Here is a 21,408-nt window from a genome sequence, read left to right on the forward strand (position 1 = left end):
CAGGACCGGCGCCGTCAGGATTTGGGCGTCCCTTCCTAATTAGGGCGCCTTTCCGAGGCTTGGAAAGCCGAGGAGGTGCCGGTTCTTGGGAGAGGTTGCTGCTGTGGAACTCGCTGCCGTCCCACCGGCTCTGAAGGACAGTGGCCATTTGTCTGTCCTGCCCTTGGAAGAAGTGGTGCTCATCCCCTCACAGAGCGCTTTGCCAGCTCCATCCGCCCCCGCTGGTCGTGGGGTGTGAAAAACGCCAATCACTTGTTTTTAAAAGTTTAAAAGTTTAATGGTAATTAAATGGTTATAAAAATAGCAATACAATTAGAGTAATCATAATTTGGACATTTGGATTAGGACAATATGAGACAATAGAAACAAAGAATTATGGACAGTCCAGGTACCTTTTTCTGGGCCAAATAAGCCAAAAAAAGACACACGTTAACAGAGGATTAACCCTTAAAAACAACAGCCTGTTGCGTATTCATACACCTCATACATGATGCATAAATTCCATTCAAATACAGGATTCTGTCTGGGCAGTGTCAGCTTCTTCCTCTTAACCCTGATGGTGTCTTCAGGCCTGAGTGAGGCAGGAAGAAGTTTGTTTCTTCTGATAAGAGAGCAATAAATCTCTTTCTCTGAAAGATTTAGATGTCCTGTGGCTGCTATCTCGCTGCAAGTCCTTTCTTTAAGAAAAAGTATCTTACATAGCATATTTTAACATTGTTATAACCTAAACTATATTTAACACACTACTTAAAAAAATAATGCAGCATAACTTTCTAACAGAACACATATAATATTCATTTTAATATTTGTGAAAAGCCAAATTACGCAAAATATACGCATAAAATACGCATTTTTCACACCAGGGCAATGACCTGCTCAAAGCACTCGATGCCACATGTTTCCTGTTTGTCCCTGAGGAGCTGCACTTTGGGAATGGCATCACCCAGGTCAAACTCCACGCCTTGGCCCAGGAGTTCTGTCCACCAGGAACAGTTCTTGCACAATGCCCACCCTTGTGTAACAGTAAAAAAAGAGCAAATAGAGACAGGACAAAAGGGGTCCCTGAAAGTAAAGTACTCCACTGGAGTAGGAGACAGCACTTCAAAGAAGAGTTAAATAATCCTTTTTAAATAGAGGGAAATAAGAATGAATCCTTATTTTAAAAATGGGATTTGAAGAAATCTTCACAATGCTTTTATAATGTGAAATCCCCATGTTTACAGAGGGCTGGAAATGAGCAAAAGCGAGGAACTAAAGGGCACATCTTTGATGCTCCGGGTTATCTAGAAGCATTAAAGTCATTAAAGAGTTGAGCCAGTTCTGCCAGGTGACTCAACACCCTGTGTGCCCAGAGGGAGCTGTGGCAGTCCCTCAGCAGCTCCGTGCTGGGATCTGGCCCAGGTTCCCTGGCAGCTCCCAGACCAGCCTGCCCTGGTTCTGTCAGGCAATCACTGACAGAACCACCTCCATGTTTGTCACCACAGTTAGGCACTGCAAACGCTGTGGCTGTCTGTGAGGCTGGAGATCAGGATGGATCCTGTGGGAAGGGAATGTGCTCACACCTCGGACACCCAGGTGCTGCTGTGTGTCCATGGGGACCTCCAGAGCCACACTGCAAACCCCTTTGTCCATCTCCCCAGGCACTGTGAGATTTTCACCAGGACAGAGGGGTTGTCTCCATTTCTATTGCTGGAGCCAGAGAAGTGAAACACATTTCCATCGGAGACTTATTACCTGCTGTACTGATCAAAGGGACAAAACCATCTTGGATTGATTCTCCAGGGCAGTGTTTTAACCAGGAGGGTTTAAGGCTGCACAGGAGATGTGGTCTGTGGGGAAAGCTGATCTCTTATTAAATCAGCAGACAGGACTGAGTGTGGGGCTCAGCCCAGGGGTTATGTGCCTGAAAGCCTGTCTGGGCTCCTTATTTTTTCCAGCTGTGCTGGGGGAACCTAATAAAGGTACTGCTGTCCCTGCAGCCTTTCACCAAACTGCTCCCCTGCTGCTTTGCTGGGGCTGATTTATGGCACTGGGGCCAAAAGAGTGGCCTGGGAGGGGCGTGCCCTGCACAGGAGGGGCTCGGCTCCTGTCTGGGGCCTCACTCCTTGCCCCGAGGGATTTCCGGGAGGGAAAATGCTGAGGATGGGGAGAAGATAAATGAGAGACCAACAAGGCACTAGCAGCTGTCTTGAATCAGTGCCTGGCACAGCACCAAAGAGATCAAGGGGTCAGTGTGAGAGTAGCCACTGGGCTGGTGGAAAATGGTTCTTCCCTTTCCAGCAGCATCCCCAGGAAGCACCAGGGCAGGGCTAGGGAAGAGAAGTCAGGGCAGGTGAGAGGCCAAGTCATTCAGTGGTCAAACCTCTCTCCATCCTGCAGAGGATTTGCAGTTTGGGCTCGGGGTGGGCACAGGGGGGTGGCACATCCCATCTGCCTGTGGACAGGCTCCTACACAGCTTGTAAGGTCTGTGCCCCCACAGTGCTGGCTCACACCCTTGGCTCACCAATTTGATCCCCTCCAGTGATGTTACTATAACTGCTGGACAATGTTTTTATGCCCAGTGGAGGGATGGTTACAGGTCCTGCCTTTGATTTGCCCCTTGGGGAATATAAAATTACTGCATAGCCCCTGCAGCCTGGCAGCTACCCCAGGTGCAGGGGCTCCCTGTGGGGTACCCCTTGAGTGCTTTCCACAGCTCCCCCTGAGCAGACAACACTTTTGTTTTTTCCCTGCTGTTTTCCAGCCCTGCCTGCACAGGGGAGGGGACATTCCCTGGGGAATGGAGATGCTGGGTGCCACGGTGATGGTTGCCATGGCAAGGGCTGCCACCATCCCCTTGGGGACCAGAGCTGTCAGCGTGTGCCTGCAGGCAGTCCTGGGGACATGGGCAGCCAGGGGAGAGCTGGATGTGTGGGGGCAGCTGGACTTACTGGGGTTGCTCTTCTCACCTCCCAGACTGTCTGTGCCCGCTGGGAAGCAGCTCCTTGCACAGGATGGTCCAGGACACCCAGCTCTAGCTGGGAGCAGCCTGGGGTGGAAGCACAGCATGTGCTGAGCACCCAGCAGTGTTGTGGTATTGTGGGTCCCAGGATGAGGTGAGCGATGAAAATTGATTCCAAGTTCTCAGAAGGCTGATTTATTATATTATGACATTATATTATAAGAAAATTATATACTAAAACTATACTAAAGAAAAAGAGACATCAGAAGGCTAGACAAGAATGAAAAATAAAAACCCGTGAGACAGACTCAGAGTCCAACACAGCTGGCTGTGATTGGCCATTAATTAAAAACAATTCACATGCTGGGTAAAGAATTCTTCAAATCACATTCCAGAGGAGCAAAACATGGAGAAGCTGAGGCTTCTCATCTTGCCAGGAGAATAAATCCTGGTGAAGGGATTTTCCACAAAATATCATGGTGAGACAGCAGGGAGCACACGCTGCCCACAGGCAGGTGAGCCTGGCAGGAGCTCAGCAGTGCCCACACTGCCTCTGCCTGCATCCTCAGGCCTTTGCCCTTTTCAAGGGATGCTTGGACAACCCTTCCCATTAGTTTTGCTCTGTTTCACCTGCAAGCAAGCGGATGCACTTCATGGATGAGGGCAGCTGGGTTCGAGTCCTTTTAGGTGCCAGGAGCTCCTTCTATCCTCAAAAAAAGTCATACTCTGCTGCTTAAAAGCCAGTTTTTCCTCTAGCAGCATCAGCAGCACATTGCAGAGCCAGTGCAGGTAGGAGCCCTTCCCTCAGTACCCATTCCTGGAGCTGCATTCATCTTGGCAGCTTCCCCATGGAGAACCAGAACAAAGCCTAAAGGGCTCAAAGCAGACAGGGAAGGCTTTAGTCTGAAATAGTCCACCTTGGCTAGGGATGATCAGCAGGAATCCACATGGCTTCTCTCCTTTATCCAGCTGAGTGAGGAACAGGCAGCTTGAAAGAGGTCAAGACATCCTGGTAATTGGTGGGGAACGTTCAGATTACACTTGAGTGGGGAGGTTGTGACACTGCTGCCCTTCTCTGCAGCTGGCAGGAGGGGACTGAGCTCAAGCCTGCAGGGATAATCAGCTCTTCACGGCCTACTGTGGCCAGAGCTGCTCCTGGAGGAGACTGGGAGGCTCTCCTGGGCACTGTGTCCTCCTCCCTCTCCTGCAGTGTGGGCTCCCTTTGGTTAAGATGTGCCACTGTTGTTGGATCACTTGCTGAGGTGAGTGGCTCTGGTGCTGGCACACTCAGCCTGCTCCTCAGGGGCTTTCTCAAACTGGGAGAACCTCAGGAGCAGCCAGGAGCCTGCAGTTCACAGGATGGGAACTGGGGAGGCCCAGGAGCAAAGGCCAAGAGAGACAAACTGCTGGAATTTCCCTAGGATAGATAGGGATGACAGGAAGCATGAGAGAGGATTCCCTGTCCTCTCTCTGCCTGGCTGAACACAGAGACTTAAAGGAGGGGGGCAATGACACTGCAATTGAACAGTAATTAACTATTTTCAGCTGGGACTTTAGAGAAATTACTTACATGAGAAGAGGATGCAGATCCCGCACATCCTCCCAAGGAAGGTGTGATGGCACACACAGCTCACACAGGGTTAAACACATCCTTCCAAACTCTGCTACCACCCAGAGGAGTTGCACATACCTGTTCTGGGTGGTGTTGCCACACCTGAGTAGCCCCAGGTCCACCACAACTCCACAGAAAAGTGGGTCTGAAAAAGTGTTACCATAGCAAAGATGAGCAGGGAATGAAAACCTGGAGGCAGTGGAGAAAGTGAGATGAGCAGAAAATGTCAGCAGCAACAAAAGCTGGCCATAAAAATGTACTGGGAACATGTTGTTCTCCTAGAGTTAAGTTTATCAGGTCTTGTACAAGTGTTTAGACCAGACTGGAATAATTAAATCTAGGTATAATTACACATTAGTATGGCTGATTAAGTTTGCTAATTAATCTGTAATTATCATTTGGTGGGGGGAAGATAATGGAACACAGGTAAAACTGCAGGACTTAAGGAAATCCTGGCTATTGTTCCAAAGGAGGAGGGCTCTTAAGGGAAATGCCTGAGCAGTGATGTGGGTGAGGGAGGGTACAGAGACACTGCTGGGGCAACAAAGGAGGGTTGTGCAATGCAGCCTGAGCCCAGGCCAGCACGGAAGGGCTTTGGCACCTGAACTGCAGCTTCAGCAGGGCTGAGGCACTTGGCAGCCTGGCTTCCTCCCTGGGAAAAGAGCAATGTGCACCCGGGGAGAAGGTGTACCAGCTGTGAGCAGGGAGGGGCAGAGCACCTCCCACTGAGCCCACAGAGCTGCATGAAGACGTTTATCAAGGAGACAGAAGAGGTGGGTGTGAAACTCCTCAGGCTGCAGAGTGCACCGAGTCTTGACTCTCACTGTTGGCTGCTCATTCAAGGCAGGGATTAGATTTCTTAGCATGAAATGAGAAGAATGAAGTAATTACCCATTGTCAATGGGTAGCACCTAAATGCAAAATGGGAGTTTGTCCTCCTCAGACAAAATGTCACGGAGAAAGAAGGAAGTGGTGTGTGTAAAAAATCGGGACAATTGGATCATGAAGCTGTCTGGAGCTAGTGGGGCATAAGTGAAGGGTTAAAGGCTCAGCTATGAGGTATTTCTTTTATTGCAGGTGTGTCTTGGGGAAAAGATAAGTGAAGGTTCACAGACTTCAAAGACATTCCTACAAACAGCACCTCCCTCACAATGCCCTGGGTGTCTCAGCCAGACTTTCTCAGTAATCACTGGCCATGTGGAACAACACAAGAAGCAGAAAGAAATGATAAACAGCTGCTGAAAAGCAAGCAAGCACTCATTAAAAGACACCCCTTGGAACAGTACGCCGGCCAGAGCTTTATTTTCAACAGCCCATACAACCAAAAACCAAGAGCAACAGCAATGGTTTGTGTGCATGTGTGTGACTGATACAATGCAGTACCCCATCACAGCATACAAAGTTTGCCAATAAATTAAGGAGTGAAAAAACAAACACAGTGCATACCTAAAGATCATCAGTACATAAGTGGAACACAGCCTAAGTAGAAGTATTTGCATATCCTCTAGCTGTTGTAACATTGCCCTTTCAAAGCTAACCAAACCATTCTTGCTCTGTGCAGGCTATACAAGCACTGGGCTAATCGTAGCTTCACCCCAGGGACAATTCCCTCGTGGGGGCAGGAAGGCAGGTCACACCCTGAGAATCAACACTTGCCTTCCTGTGTACCCCTGGTGCAGCCAGGAGGCGTGGCAGGCACTCCTGGATCACTGACACAGCTCCAGGGCCTGGGCAGCACTGAGGATACTCTGCACTGGCTGTGTCTCCCCATGGAATGCTGCCCCTGTGCAGGATTTGAGGGGGCACCTTACTTGCATCACTGAGTTACAGCCCAAGCTTATTCCTGCTACTGCTTTATCATTGGTTTCATCTGGACCTTAAACATCCATCTATCAATAAATAAAATCATTGGTTTAGCACGCATAATAAAATTACACCTCCCACTGGTAACTGTTTGAGAAGTTCTCCGTGTTACCCCCTACACAACCCTCAAGAAAATCACTTTATTTTCCATCAGGCTCAGTAAGGTTTCAAGTAACAATTTTCAGTACTGCTTGGACAAGACACAGGCTTGGATTGGAACCCTGATTCTGGCTACAGGGTCAAAACATCTCCACACTTCTACACTCAAGTGTATCAAGTCCACGACTGTGCCATTTTCACCTGCGAGCAGCAGAAGAGGGAACTAACAGTATTTGCTGTTATTCCCTCTCCAGGTGACTGAAACAGTCCTTTTACAAAGCCTATCAACCTAACCCAGCTAAAATGAAAAGCAAAAATGTCACTCAAGTCAGAACCAAAGCCTGTGTGTATCGAGGTTCACTTCAAGAGTTCTTATCCACAGCCACTTGCTTTAACAAACCTCCTAAAAATGCAGCCTTGACTTCCTTCTCCCACAGGCCAGGACAGAACAATCTGAGATGAGCCATATCTTCCTCCAACTGAGTACTTATAAGGCACTAAAATTAAGCCACAACCAAACAACCCCAAAAAACACAAACCCAAAAGAAACCCAAACAAACTGACCCACAAAGAAATTAAAATTTGGCTATATGAAATAGCAGCAATTTTTTTTTTCAGTGGTCTACAAAGCCAGAACATTGATACTTTGGGGCAAAAAAACCAATGCACTGTTGGCCAACTACAAAACACCTAAAAAAACCTACATCCATTCATACTTCATAATCAAAATCAGTACAAATCTGATAGGCACAAGTAAAAAGCATCTTCTTCACACTTCAGTGCTCAGTTTTCCAGCAGAAGCCAGGCCTGGGGAGCTCAGCTGCCCTGCAGGACAAGGAGAGCAGCCCAGCACCACCATCAAGCAGCTGGAGGAGGATGGAGTGGGGATGAGCCACTGCAGAGCTGCTCCAGGACACTGACTGGAGGCAAATGTTTTTAACAACATGATTAATTAGACAATGTGTTCAGCTTTGGCACCTATTTCTGAGCCCTCCCTCCCGTTTTTCAGAAGTCATGTTAAATATAGCTGGTGTAACTCCAGTGTCTTCATCCATTCCCATTATTTTGCTTCTGCCTGGAAATAGGTGAACTCACCTATGTCACTACATTAGATACAAAGGCTAGCACTTCAGATTTCTTAAAAACAATCACTCTGAGTTTGGAAAACTGGTTTTAAAACATACGAAGAAATACTAAACATAAATGTGTAAAGCAGGAATTCATACCTTTAAACATCAATAAGAATGAGCTTATTTGGAGAGCAATAAAGCTTTTTTTTTTTTTAAAGGATATACTGACTAGCTATAGGTAAATTCCTCTTTCCCTGATTGCTTGGTGAGCTCAGCCAGGCTCAGTGCCTTGCAGCTTTGCAGATTTTGTCATACACTTCTGGAAAGGCATCCTTGCAATTCATCTCCTCCCTCAGCCTGTGGTACAACGAGCCATCAAACATATCCCAGAACTCCTCACGGGTCATGTAACAATCTGCATACAGCATCTGGAAACTGGAGAGAAGGGAAAGAGAAGAGACAGAGATTCAGTGTTAATTGAGCCACAAGATTTGATATAGAACATTTAAAAAAAATTCAGTGCAAGTTATGAATAGCAAAAACTTAACAAACAAAACCATCAACAATGCTTTTTAAAAACAAGCAAATAAAACAGCTCACATGGATTATGTTGGTACACTCAGCCAATTTGTGGATTTAGTATTTTTTTTCTGCCTGTTTTCTTGGGATCCATGTAGGTACAGTCATAGAATCTCATATTTGCCTGCATTACAATATCCATTCAAGACAGATCTAACAATACATCCTTTGACTTTTTCATTTCTCTGGACATTAAGAACAGAACTAAGAAGGCAAAATGAGACAGGCCAAGAAGATAAATTCATAGTGTAAACAAAGCATGGTGTAACAAAGGTTCATTTAGAAATTAAATCCTTCTTCAGCTGTGGACTCTTCCTCACTCCCACAGTGTGCTCTCTAAGCTGCAGCTTCCACCAGAGTACAGCAGCAAAACACAACCTAACATAGAAGCTCTATTGTTTTGTGTGATTATGAAACTGGAAGATTAAGCATTTATTCATTGTTCATTTTCCAGTGACAGGTAGAAAACAGACACAACTTTGTCAGTAAAGAGCTTTAAATTAAAATCTTAATTTCAAGTTAATGAAAAAAAAAGCTTAAAATTCACTTTGGGTTGCTTTGTTCTCTGGCAAATCACTTCTTGCAGCTTGAAGTCATTTGCAGTCCCCAAATCATCTCGAAGCAGCCTTGCCATTATTGCTTAGCCACATGGGACATGATCACCGTTAGACTGAGAAGTAGGTCAAAATAGAAATGGGGATAAATTAGACTGATGGTGTAAAAATACCATGTAGTTGCTTTTTGTTCCTGAGAAACCAGCCTGTGGCTGCTTCTCCACTGACACCGCTCCAGCAAATTCGGCTGGCTCGAGTCCGTGACAGATGGTGGGCACATGCCTCACGCCCACTGTGGTCCTGTGCAACCAGAACCCAGGCAGGGAAAAGGAAGCTCTGGAGCACAAGTTTTGAGGGAGGGAAGAGCCACCAGCACACAGGGACTGACTGCAGGGACAGCCAAGGCTGGCCCCCCTGGGCAAGGACATCCCGGTGCAAGGACGGGGCAGAGCTGCTCCGACTGCAGGGAGAACAGTCCCAAGGGCAGCCAGGGAAGCTGTCCAAACTTTGGAGATTCCTGAATGAATCATTCCTTGGAATGAATATTCCAAGGATGTCTTTCATAGCAGCAGACTCTGCTCCCAGAGCAGCCTGGAGCTGAAGGGTGATCTGAAGTCACCCAGCTTCCAACTACACCATGAGAACTTCAGCCAGTGTGTCCTTTGGTTGGTTGGTTTTGCAATCAAATAATAAAGTGTAATCATATTTGACACTCACCAAAATTAGAAATTTAAATTAGTTTTCAATTATTGTGGTTGTTAAATTAATGCAGTATTTAATATTAAAGTTCTGTGGGATAAATAACTGTGATTAAACCACGTGGGTGTGAATTATATGTGACATTATCACTGTTCTGAGGAGCGGGGTCCTTACCCGTGCACACTTCTTACAAACTTTTCCATCTGCCTCATTGAAGCCCTGGCTTCAAACTGTTTGCTTTTGGGCTCTCCATAAGCTCCTATATCCACGTAGAGTTCAGCTTCATTTCCTTTGGGATGGACCATACCAGGATTGTTGGGCAATATGAAAGGACACAACCAAATAGGGTACACCTGCAGGGGCAGCAAAACACTTTATCACTTATTTTTTAACACAATCATCCTTTAAGATCTTTCACAAATGTGGCAAAATAAAGAGTTAAGAGAACTTTCTCCCAATCTTAGACTGAAACTTTTGCTTTCAGATCTTCCTTCTCAGGTGTCCTGGTGTTGTTTTTAACTGTACTTTGTAATGAGCATAACACAAACAGATTGAAAATGTCCTCCTAGAATTACATCTCCTCCCCTTAAACATTTGAAATTAAAAGGGGAAAAAAAAAACCCAAAACCACCCACAAATAAACCACCCCTGATCTCAAAGCAACAAGTGAATAAACATTCTAAGCAAAAAAAAAAAAAAAAAAAAAAGAAGAAAAAAAAAAAAATAAGGAAGTGTTTTCTTTTCCAGGTCAGTCCAAAACTGAAATTCTACACTAGCTAAAATAAATTCAGAAATAAAATCAAGAAAGGGAAATTAAGCTCCACAGTTGGTGCTTGGTTAGACCAGCAATCATTTTAGGTGAAGTTCAAATTTTAGTAAGTGATAAAATCTTTTAGAAGTGTCAGCTTCTACCAAAGCTTGAATCTTTTCTTTAATGTTTCTCTTTTTCAGAAAGCTGTGTTTATTTCTGCTGCAGCCTTGCATCATGGACTCACAAAGCACAGCACTCCCCAGGACACAATAATGACCTTTTGCACAAGCAGGATATTATGTCTTAACATCAGCAGTCACAGTCCTTATCACAAACAGCCCAAGATTTGCTGAGTTCTAAGGAGATGTGTTCTTACATTAAGGTCAACGTGGAAGGTCTGGATTGATTTTTCAAGGCTCTTTATTGGCACCAGCATGTCCTGCACAACGTGGTGCTGCTCATACAGCTTCCTAATGGCTTCTCCTTGGGTGAGCTTCAGCAGAGAGATTTTTGGGGGGACCATCCAGCCAAACAGGTAACGGAACACGGGGTTATTGCCAAAAGGAATGATATCCTTCAAAGAGGAAAGAAAAAAAGAGTCTGACTGAAGAATGTGTAAGTGGACCAAAAGAACACTTCAGAGCCCTCAGGGCAATATTAAGCCAGATTTTCAATAAATTTAATTGGTGATACTTTGCTGAAGTACTAAAACACAAATTAGCAAATTAGAGGGGCCTGGGCTGCACTTGGCTACAGAGCCTTGCCCCAAGCCTCCTCTGGTTACCACTGATTTGCAGTTGTATGACTCACAACATACCCAGCCCCAAATAATTTCAGAAAATAAAGAGAGCAACAGGCTATTATCTTGCAACAGCCAAGGGAGGAGTGCAAAAGGAGCTAACTTTACAGAAGTTTTGCAAGAATAGCTAAATTTCTCAATAGCATTTTAAAGCTGTAAAATTTTAATTACCACCCGCACAGCCCACTGCTGTTTACCTTCTGCAGGAGCTGGTACCTCACTCCAGAGATTCAAAATGTAGTAACAGGAATATTTCAGGGTGTCAAATCAAGTTTTGTGTAACTACACACAACAATAAACACATTTATGAAATTCTAAGTAATGACCTGATTACACATCATTACTTTAGGTGGGGCAGTTTTTCAGGCAGAATTTCACATTCATGTTTTCTTCCACCATCTGAATTTGGAAATCACTCAGTAGTGATTTAATGCCGAAATACATACTTAAGACCTAAATTCAGAAAAGCACTAAACCAAAAATTAGGAGTTTCTGATACAACACCTTATATGTCAAGAATTGTCTTTGGATTTGCTGCACTCAGATGCAGGACTTGTAATTTTGCCATAAACTTTGCCATTTTTTTCTGTCATTAAAAACAGAAGTTGCTGCCAAGGGGAAGAAGGTAGATTGTACCTACACTATGAAGGGGCAGGGTACTTTCCTGCAGATACATTTGAATTTTGGAACTGGTCTTACTTGGAGCTCCCAGAAGATACTGCGAGTATGTCTGTGGTAATAATGTCTGGAAGGAATGTACTCCACTCCAGTCCTGTCAGCTTTCAAATACTTCTCCACATGCTTAAAGAACCATGGCTTGTAGTAGTTGCCAATTCTGTTTATCTACGAGAAAACAAGGATTCATTAGGTAACAGTTACACTTTGCTAGTCAACAGAGTATGTCCCCAAATTCCTTTCCTGGGAGGAATGTGTGTTATATCCTCTGGATAAGACTGTCACAAGGCATTTAGGGAGCCTTCACTCCACTTGCAAGGCTCCTTCTTAGCTTCCTTGCCATTAAGGTTAAAGTAAGGCTTCCATTGACAAGCTATTTAAGAACCAAGAACCCAAGAATGTGACAGAACTGAATTCCTAAAATGCCAATCTCTAACCCCATCATTAATCCAAAATCTCACATGGCAGAGAGGAAACATTCAGGTGGAGGGTTGCATGAACACTTAGCATGACCCTCCTGTGCAAGCCCCTGATGTGTTTTTATTGATATTAACAGCATTATAAGCTTGCTAGGAAGAGAGTTACTCTGAATAATTGCAGTTCAAAGCAGCATTGTTCAGTCTATGAGTCTATCCTTCTCCTCTTCCTCCTCCTCAGAACAATGAAATCAGTGGGTCAGTTCTCACCAATAAAAGAGATTTAGAAAACAGACTCTGTCATAGTAGGAATTAAAATATTCTGATGGACTGATCCAAATTTTAATCCTATGTTAAGAGTAGTACAGCTTCAGTTAGACTTTGGGAGTTTTTTTTTAATTGTCAGTAACTTCCCTTTAGTTACCTTGCTTTGCTCAGCTTCATCAGTCAAGACTCCTGTCATGATGACTGCTTCATCCAAGGAATACATAAGTCCTTCCACAAAACTATTCTCCTTTTTCTTAGACTCTTCAGTGAACTTCTCACAAATCTTCTGCAGTCCTCTTACTGGCTCATAATGTATTTTGACATATTTCTTGGCAGGAACCATTTTTATTTCTGCTGCAACCAGGAAACCCAGAGTACCACAAGACCAAGGCACTGCATAAAATAGGTCTGAGTTTTCAGTCTGCAAAAAGTATGTATGTCATACTAAATCATATATCCACACCAATAACTGTCAATGACATTGTAAATGATAGCAAAGTAACATTTTGTCTTACTGGTGAACATCTCACAAGGCTTCCATCAGCAAGAACAAGTTCATAGGCCACACAGGTGTGCTGAAAAAGTCCATAGATATGGGATGAAGACTCAATGCCAGTTCCCATGATCAGGCCACCTTATCAAGAGAGCACACAACAAATCAAATGAAACACACTCCAAAATGTGGGTGATTTATGAGAGCAAACCTCTACTTTAAAAGCTCTTTTAAGACTATTAAAAAAAAAAAGTGCTTATAACATAAATACCACAAAGAACATAAGGCTCAACAGACTATTTCTAGAACCTTTAAAACAATGCAATTAAAAAACCCTAATGGAAGTGCAGCAAAATCAGTGAGTCTCTTGTCATCAGCAATCCTTACCTACTGTGAGATCATCAAGCTCTGGTACCACAGGAATAGTCCAGCCCATGGGATTCAGGTATGCAGTCAGCTGGCCCATGGACACCAAAGGCTCCACACGAACAACCTAAAAAGCAAAAAAAACCAAAATAAAACAAAACCCACCCCTAAGTTCTCAACAAATACAAATTAAAGAGTTCAGCATTAATGATGCCAAAATATGGCTAACTGGATATACCTCCATCTGTTATCAGAACTCAGAGACTCACTTTCCTAAGAGAGCTGCTAAAAATAGTGGGAACTGTTTAGTGATTCCTCCTCTGCCTCAACATCTTGTTGCTCAGTGCCCAAAACCCATAAATCAATCTGGTCTTTTAGACTTCAGCACATAAAAGCCAAGCAATTCCATATGCTGGGTTTTTCAGATGGAACGATCCAAGCCCACGTTGCAAACCCTTGAAATGTGACAGGTCTGCCACAAAATTTCGCTCTTTGTGGAATCTAATCCCTTCAGCTCCGAGTATTGTGAAGAAAAGTATAAAATCCATTAGAGTAAACGCTTTGTGGTGGGATTTGTTACCTGTCTTTCACTGTCTACTTCCAGAACATCCATTAAATTGATCATGATGTTCTTGTGAGTCTTCTTGTACTTGCCCACACGGAGCGACACCGTCAGCCAGCCGGGCCGGCCCGTGCACATGTACCTCCTGCTGCCTTCCTTCTTCCATTCCCGCACCTGCAAGGGCAACAACTGTCACTGCAGGGATGCTTTGGAAGCCTCTCTGCAGACCTCTCAACTCCTAAATAAAGTATGACCAGAGTGGCAGAGTTATGTAGAGGACACACTTCTAGTATCTTGTAGCTCTGGGGTTTTCTTTTGGGGGAAGGATTCAGAAGGATAACAAGACACTAACAGAGTTTAAAAAACCCTCTCTAAGGGAGGTATTATTGCTGTTATAATTTTAGTTCTAATCCAAAACACACAAAAAGTGGTCTGAGCCTCCAAAGGACCAGGTTTAGTGGAATCAACCTTAAGCAACCTGGTCTAGTGGAAGATGCCCCTGTCCAAGGCAGGTGGGGTTGGAACAAGACGATTTTTAACCCAAAGCCTCCTAGGATTCTACAAAAAGTTGGGAAGGAAAATGTGTAAGCCATATGAATTCTGCAAAGCCACAGTGGTTAACACCCAGAGAACAAACAACTGCATTTTCTTCAAAGCTGAGTTGCTACTACAGCTGGTAAAAAGAACCCAGCCAACAACCCCAACCCCTCCGAGAATAATTCCATGCACACGAACATCCATCTGCATCCGTGATGTGAGAGACAAGGCAGGAAACAGAAGCGGACGTGACAGAATTACCACAAACACCAGAGAGCACAGAATCACTACACACATCTGCATTTCTGGGTGGAGGAAAAGTTTAATCTGGCCACGAAGCAGCTCCTGGAGCTGGCGGTGCCGAGCAGCAGGGTGTGAGGGGAAGCAGAACACGCTCCTGAGCCTGCGGTTCAGACACTGATGTGTTCCCATGTTGCACACACGTGTGTCCCTGAGCCTGCTGCGTGCCCAGCCCGGCTCACAGCACACCAGCAGCCGCAGGGTGGGAGTTCCACAGGAGTTCCAGCAGGATAAGAAGCCTGCAGGAGGCTGAAAGCCCCGCCGGTGTTTATCCCCTTACATTTCCCCGCTCCGGCTGGACTTTGGCCCGGGTGTGGAATGGCGGGGTGGGGGGAAGGACCGAGAGCGGGACAAGGACACGCTGTTCCCTCGCAAAGCCGCGGTACCCTCGGGGTCCCGAGGTCCGGCCAAGCCTCACCTGCTCCTGGATGTGCCGGACGCGCTGGGCGTGCTGCCGCGGGGCGCTGTGGAGGCGCCACACGGCCCATGCGCGCAGCTGGTAGTAGATGTCGAAGAGGATGGAGAGCGGCAGGAGGAAGAAGCAGACGAAGACCCAGCGGTGGTGCACCAGCACGGCCTCCAGCCCGCGGTGCCGCACCCAGAGCAGCAGGAGCAGCAGCCCCGCGCCCACCGACCACAGTGCAGACATGACGCCCACCGCCCGCTCCCGCTCCATCACGGCCGCGCGCCCTTATGGGACCCCGCCATGCCGCGCCCGCCGCTCGCGCGCTCGCCGCCCGCGCCACGCCCCTCCGACCCCATTGGCCGAGGCGTGAGGCGAGGGGAGGGAGGCGGCCAATCGGAGAGCTCCGCGGAGATCGGACCAGGCGCTGAGGGCGCCGATTGGCTGCGCGCGGCCAGCCCCGTGCTCCCCCTCATCGCCGCGGCCACCGAGTCCCCCCCCCCTCTGCGGGGGTGGCACCGCCTGGGGACTGAGGGGGACTGAGGGGGACCCGGCTCAGACCCCGGGCAGGGCTGGGAATGGGGACCGGGACCCGGCTCAGACCCCGGGAAGGGCCGGGGATGGGGACGGGACAGGGCTGGGAACGGGGACCGGGACAGGGTCAGACCCCCGGACAGGGCTGGGGATGGGGACCGGGACAGGGTCAAACACTCGGGCAGTGCTAGGGATGGGGACCGGGCAGGGTCAGACCCCGGGAAGGGCTGGGGGAGCCGGGTCAGATCCCCGGGAAGCTCTGGGCACTGGTCCTGGCGGGGGCTGGGTGGGACACAGGGCAGAGGACAAGGGCTGAGGCAGAGGGGACTCCCTGGTCAGGGCGGGGGACAGGCCGTGGTGGTGCTGTGGTGACCGTGTCCCCTGAGCAAGGGGTGCGTCCTGGTGCCTTTGGGTTGGGGTCTGGAGCAAAACATCTCCGCATCTCTCACCTGTGCATCCCTCACCTGTGCACCCCTCTGGTGGTGTAGGCACAAGAACTCGACGGTGCAGGTATCTCCAAAGTGCCAGCAGTTCCATTTCTAGAATAAAGGAGCACCTCCCTCCAAAACACAGCTTGCTCTCTAAAACCCTGGCAGAAAACTCCTATCCATGATAGAACCACATGACAGAAGATAAATAAAGTCTGTGAGAAAGATGAGGCTTTGTTTTTTGAAGTTAAAATCCCTCAAGGGATGTGCAGCTTGAGAGGATGGTGACAGAGGTCCAATGACAGCTCCAGGAGGTCCTGGCAGAGCCAGCCCTGTCAGATATCCTGGAATGGCAAAGGCTGAGTTCAGAGAGGAACATGGAGTCCAGGTGTTCCGTGTGGACACAGCCATGGTGATGTGACACAAGTGTCAGCAGGAGAAATGCTGACCTTGTCCTTTAGATGATTGATAGCTGGGAGATGGAGAGTTCTGACAGGGAGGGATCAAGGTTCAGAGCTGAGCTGTGGCAGCCCAGCCACACCTTTCAGCCCTCTTCAGGGACATGGAAGGCTTTGTTGTGAAGCCCACTCCAGGATTTCATGGAACCATTCACAGAATGGTTTGGGTTGGAAGTACCTTAAAGATCACCTAATCCCAACCCTTTGGCCATGGGCAGAGCCACTGTTCCATTAGAACAGTTTGCTTAGGTCTCCATGCAATGTGGCCTGGAACAATTCCAGGGATGGAAATTTTAGCACCCTGCTTTTTTGGGATTTGTCCCACGGCTTTTATTGAAGGACTAGACTGAGACTTCACAGCTCTCATATTTGGAAAGGGTCTCCTAATTTCCAGACTAAATTTATTTATAGCCAAATTATATTTGTTGCACTTGTGCCTAGTCTTCTCACTAGCTCTTCTTACATCTGAGCTGATTGATGTTATCTGCTTTTATTTATCAGTTCATCTGCTGATGGAAATTATTCATGCAAAAGAAGGTTCCCATGCTCTAAGAGAGGTTATTTTAACCTCTCTAAAGGACCTAAATAATTATTCCTGATCTGAATGTGATCAAGCACTGGGCTTATTGAATAACAGCATCATTTATTCATAAGGGCATATTTATGCCGTCAGTGTAAATACTATTTTGAAATTGTTTTTATGAAGAACCATTACAAGTGCTTATAATGTTTTTCATGTTTTGCTCTGTTTTTGTAAGGCTCTAGGCAACAGGAAGGGGGTAGGTGAGCTGAAAGATTGGGATGTGAAACTCCTTTAAAGCAGAGGAGTGAACCACGTTCAGATTATGGTCAAATTGCTTGTGTAGGTACTGATGCCAGGCATAGAAAACACAGGAATGAGAAGGGGATGAGGGAAGGGGAGATAGATATTAGAAATGCTGCAGGTTTTCAATTCTAGTTATTCTAGTTATTTAGGCAAAACATCATCCAACAATCCATGTAGGCTTAGGAAGACATCATCTGCAAATCTGGTTGGAAGAGCTAAGGTTCTCTTGGTACCTTGGTGAGATGAAAATCCTTGGTTTCTTCAATTAAATTAACATTTTAAGTGTGTTTAAGCTGTTAGTGCTTCTTAAAAAAGCAGTCCTTTTCCCTTCCTCTCCTCCCTGCCTCCCTCTCCTGCCATCCCATCCGCCCACTCATGCTGTTCTGGGCATGCTGTGCAGTACAAGTGCTTCTGCTGTCACTCACTAAAACAGGTTGGAGAACTGATCTGACTGAAGAATTAAACATTTTCTGTTCAAATCAGTTTTTTTTTTTCCTGCCTGGATCAGCTCCCTGTGGAGCTCACCCCATGCAGGCTTGTGCTGGGAGCAGAGCAGGGCCCTGGCACTGACCATGCCAGAGCTCCTCCTGGGGACAGCTCATCCCTGCCAGCCCTGCACTGGACTCTGCTCCTCACCCAGCAGGGCTTGGTGGTGACCATACAAAGGCTTTTGGATAAAGGGTGCAGCTCTTTGTCCAAGGAGACAGGGAGAAGGGACACAGAGTCATGGAATCATAGAATTGTTTAGGCTGGAAAAGCCATCTCAGACCATCAAGTCCAACTGTTGCCCCAGCACTGCCAAGGCCACCACCCCAAGTGCCACATCCACACAGCTTTTAAACCTCTCTAGGGATGATAATTCCACCACTGCCATGGGCAGCCCGTTCCAGTGTTTGATAACTCTTTATGTGAAGAAATTGTTCCTCATACGCAATCCAAACCTTCCTGGCACAACTTGAGGCTGCTTCCTTTTGCCCTGTCCCTTGTTCCCTGGGAGAAGACCTCAACCCCCACCTGGCTCCAACCTTATTTTGGGGAGTTACAGAGACTGAGAAGGTCCCCTCTGAGCCTTCTTTTCTCCAGGCTGAGCCCCACCACTCCCTCAACCTCAGATTTGTGCTCCAGCCCTTTTCCCAGCTCTGCTGCCCTTCTCTGAACACACCTCAGCCCCTCAAAGTCTTCCTTGTCATGAGAGGCCCCAAAATGCACACAGGATTCCAGGTGTGGCTTCATCAGCACCAAGCACAGGGGGACAATCCCTGCCCTGACCCTGCTGGCCACACTGCATGGTCATCACATACAGAGCATTTGAGCTGCACACAAAAGTAGGCTGAAGAGTTCTGTCTCCATAAGAAAAATATCAAGAGGCCTTCAGTGGCACCAAAGGAAGGCATTGAAAAGCATTAAAAAGCCCATTTTTTTCCTTGTAAACTCTCACAGCCCTGGTACTGACTGCCACAGAGCTGCTGCTGAGCAGTACCAGGACACTGAAAGGACAGGCATTTAATAGGAGTAGTTATGAAAACTAATAAAGAATTTTGGGAAGACTGCGAGCCTGCTTAAATCCGTAAAGAAACCAGCCGGTGGTTACTCGGGGTTAGGAGTCAGCTGCTTTTGGTTTTCCTGCACGTTGGTTTGGTGCAAAGCTTGTTTGAAACGGGAGTGCTTCTGAGGTTGGAGGCAGGTGGTGCTCAAACTGCTTGTGAGAAGCTCCCTCTGCTGAGAAATCCAAAGTATGTTCAGTCACCCTGAAGGAAAAGCCAGGAGAGGAACGTGGTTTACCTGATGGTGCTCAATTGACCAGCTTCCAGTTGGGTTTTTTTTAAAGGTATTTTTCAATGGGATATCTATTGCCCAGGACCTATTTCTCAGGTTTCACAGCTGTTTCATGTGAGGGAGTAGAGGTGTGTGGTGGCTTGAAGAGGAGGAGGGCAGAGGGTTTGGTACAGCAGCTGTAGCTGGAGTGGCCTTTGGGAAATCGGTCAAAAAGGGAAAATGCATTTTTAGTTACTTTAGAAATTTCCAGATAGCTCTCAGGGGAAGTGAAACACCAACTGAAGGCTTAGGCAAGGTTAGATTGGTGAGACTATTCAGGTGTAGGTGGATCTAATGTGAAAGGACTTGTTTAACATCCATGGTGGGGAAAGCTCTCCATGTGGATTCGTCTGAGTCCTTGGGGTGACTTTGCTCTTTTTTCCTTGCCTTCCTCTGTCCCCTCAAGGCTGCAGCCACCCTGTTCACACTGGGAAGGGCTTCACCAAGAGAAGGAATAACTGGTGCTGCAGGAATCAAGGATACCTGGGCTGTGTCCCATGTGCTCTGATAGCAATCATGCCCCACTCCTCTGGTGATGAGCTACTGTAGGTGGCTGGTGGGACCCATCACCACCTTGGGGGGAAGCAAATGCAGGGTGTGAAGTAAAATTGAGAATATTGATGATGGCAGAGTGTGTCCTATCCTTCAGTGGCTGTGCTCTGCATCAGGGGGCAAGGTCAGCTGCTGGTCAGCACGTTCACAGAGCCACCAAAAAAAAACCCCAGTGCTGCAGAACGTACGAGAGCTTTCGTGTATTCTCTGTGATGTGCATTAAATCCAGCTTTACAATTGTCTCTGAAGGGATACCCTGTCTGGGTTTATAAAAAGAATCACTTGTCAAAACAGAGAGCCAGACTGGGAAAGGAATTCAGCCCTCCCTTCACTGTCACCAGGGCAGTGTCCTCTGTGGCAGAAATGAAATGGCTGTGGCACGGCAGCAGGTGTGGAGAGCTGGTTACTGAGGAACTTGGGGTTCCAGCACTCAAACTACTGAGTGATCTAAGCTGAAGGAGGTCACACTCCTCTGGGTGAGCAGTGGGGACAGCGAGCTCATGGCAACCATCAGTTGGTTTTACAGCCCTGAGAGAGAGAAGTGGGTGTAGAAACTGTCATGCTCCCATCTCCTTCTATTGGTGAGATCCTGGGGACACTGGCTGTGCTGGGCATCAGAAACCAGCTGCAGTCACTGGAAGGCAAAAATGCATTGCTGCAGACTCATGGCAAAATGCACACAAGCGTCAGTGGCTTCCAGGATGCTCAGGGCGAACTTTGTCACAAAGGCAGTTGTGAACCACAGCTGGTGGGGAGTGACTGCAGGGTACCCTCTCCCCCCACCTGCCTCTGGAATCTTATTGCTTGGAGAGGAAAACGCTGTGGGAACATGCAGGAATCATTTGGTGATGGTGAAGGCTTGCCAGTGTCACCTGAGGAAACACTGCAAGTTGTTTTTCTGTACGGGCCAAATTTTGCTCCCGTTTTCAGCTCCCAGCAAGCCTGCCTGTGTGTTTAGCATCCCAGTACCAGATGTAGTTGCAGGACTTTTCCTCCAAATAAAGCTGAGGCTTGCACTGCCTTGGCTGTGGCCATTTTCTCTGTCTGGTGTTGTCACTCTGTCACCTGTCTGCTTTCATTTATTGCAACGTTTAAAAATTTTATGGGCCCACTCCCAGATGATGTAAACTGATAAAACTCCAGGCCATGCTCCAAAAACATCAGTGTAACTGTAGGATCTGGCCCCTTGGGTTTACTTACCAATGCCAAAGAAAAATAGAAAAGCTGTGAGCAAAGCAAAAAAAAAAAAGGAAAAGGATGGCTGGAAAAAAAGAGTTTAAGATGTTGGTTATATAAGAGTTGTATAGCTGTTAAAGTCACCTAGAATATCCTTTTAATAAACGGAGAAATCGCAGCCAGATAAGTTAATAATTAAGGGTGACAAAAATACACCATTGTTCCAATAATAAGGAACTGTATTGGTCTTACTGAAGATAAATGGAGGCGTATTTAACGTGGTTCAGTGCTATGCTGATAGACTACAAATGTCCTTTTTTTTCCACTAGAAAACTCAGTACAAAATCAGGTCGAAAGCTGATTGCCAGTTTTTGTTCCCTCCACGTTGCTCGGCTCCTTTCAACAGCAGATGTGCCTTGGAAGCGACTCCCACGTGTGTGGAACTGAGCAGAAGGAAGCTGGAGGCTTTGAGAAGAGGTTCCTGCCCCTTTCTGTGGAGAAGAACAAGATGTGCTCCCATGTGTGGATCATCTCATGGAGATACAGAACGATTTTCAGGCTGAGGACTGGATAAATTGACTGGTCCTCAGCTCTGCAAATCAGTGGCTGGAAAAGGTGTGTGCATGGAAGGT

General features: G+C 46.8%; 1 protein-coding gene across 1 annotated transcript; it reads right to left on the bottom strand.

Moving 5' to 3' along the window:
* Positions 1 to 5,828: 5,828 nt before the first annotated feature.
* On the bottom strand, positions 5,829 to 15,327 carry DHCR24 (24-dehydrocholesterol reductase). Its single transcript, XM_071436800.1, has 9 exons — positions 15,003 to 15,327; positions 13,766 to 13,921; positions 13,207 to 13,312; positions 12,842 to 12,960; positions 12,484 to 12,747; positions 11,668 to 11,811; positions 10,546 to 10,743; positions 9,593 to 9,771; positions 5,829 to 8,021 (listed from the first exon to the last, which is right to left on the bottom strand). The coding sequence occupies exons 1-9, from the start codon at positions 15,258 to 15,260 to the stop codon at positions 7,868 to 7,870; spliced, it is 1,578 nt and encodes a 525-aa protein (XP_071292901.1). The 5' UTR covers positions 15,261 to 15,327; the 3' UTR covers positions 5,829 to 7,867.
* Between the last annotated feature and the right edge of the window lie 6,081 nt (positions 15,328 to 21,408).

This window comes from Agelaius tricolor, unplaced genomic scaffold, assembly GCF_023055355.1.
Source record: "Agelaius tricolor isolate 1412-34295 unplaced genomic scaffold, bAgeTri1.0.p SCAF_11, whole genome shotgun sequence".
NCBI lineage: Eukaryota > Metazoa > Chordata > Aves > Passeriformes > Icteridae > Agelaius > Agelaius tricolor.

Bases quoted from the DNA above. Each gene is read 5' to 3' on its own strand.
- DHCR24 (XM_071436800.1), bottom strand. From the start codon at position 15,260: ATGGAGCGGGAGCGGGCGGTGGGCGTCATGTCTGCACTGTGGTCGGTG. The intron at 13,922-15,002 runs GTGAGGCTTGGC...TTGCCCTTGCAG, and splicing joins TCCGGCACATCCAGGAGCAG to GTGCGGGAATGGAAGAAGGA. The intron at 13,313-13,765 runs GTAACAAATCCC...TTTGCTTTTTAG, and splicing joins AAGTAGACAGTGAAAGACAG to GTTGTTCGTGTGGAGCCTTT.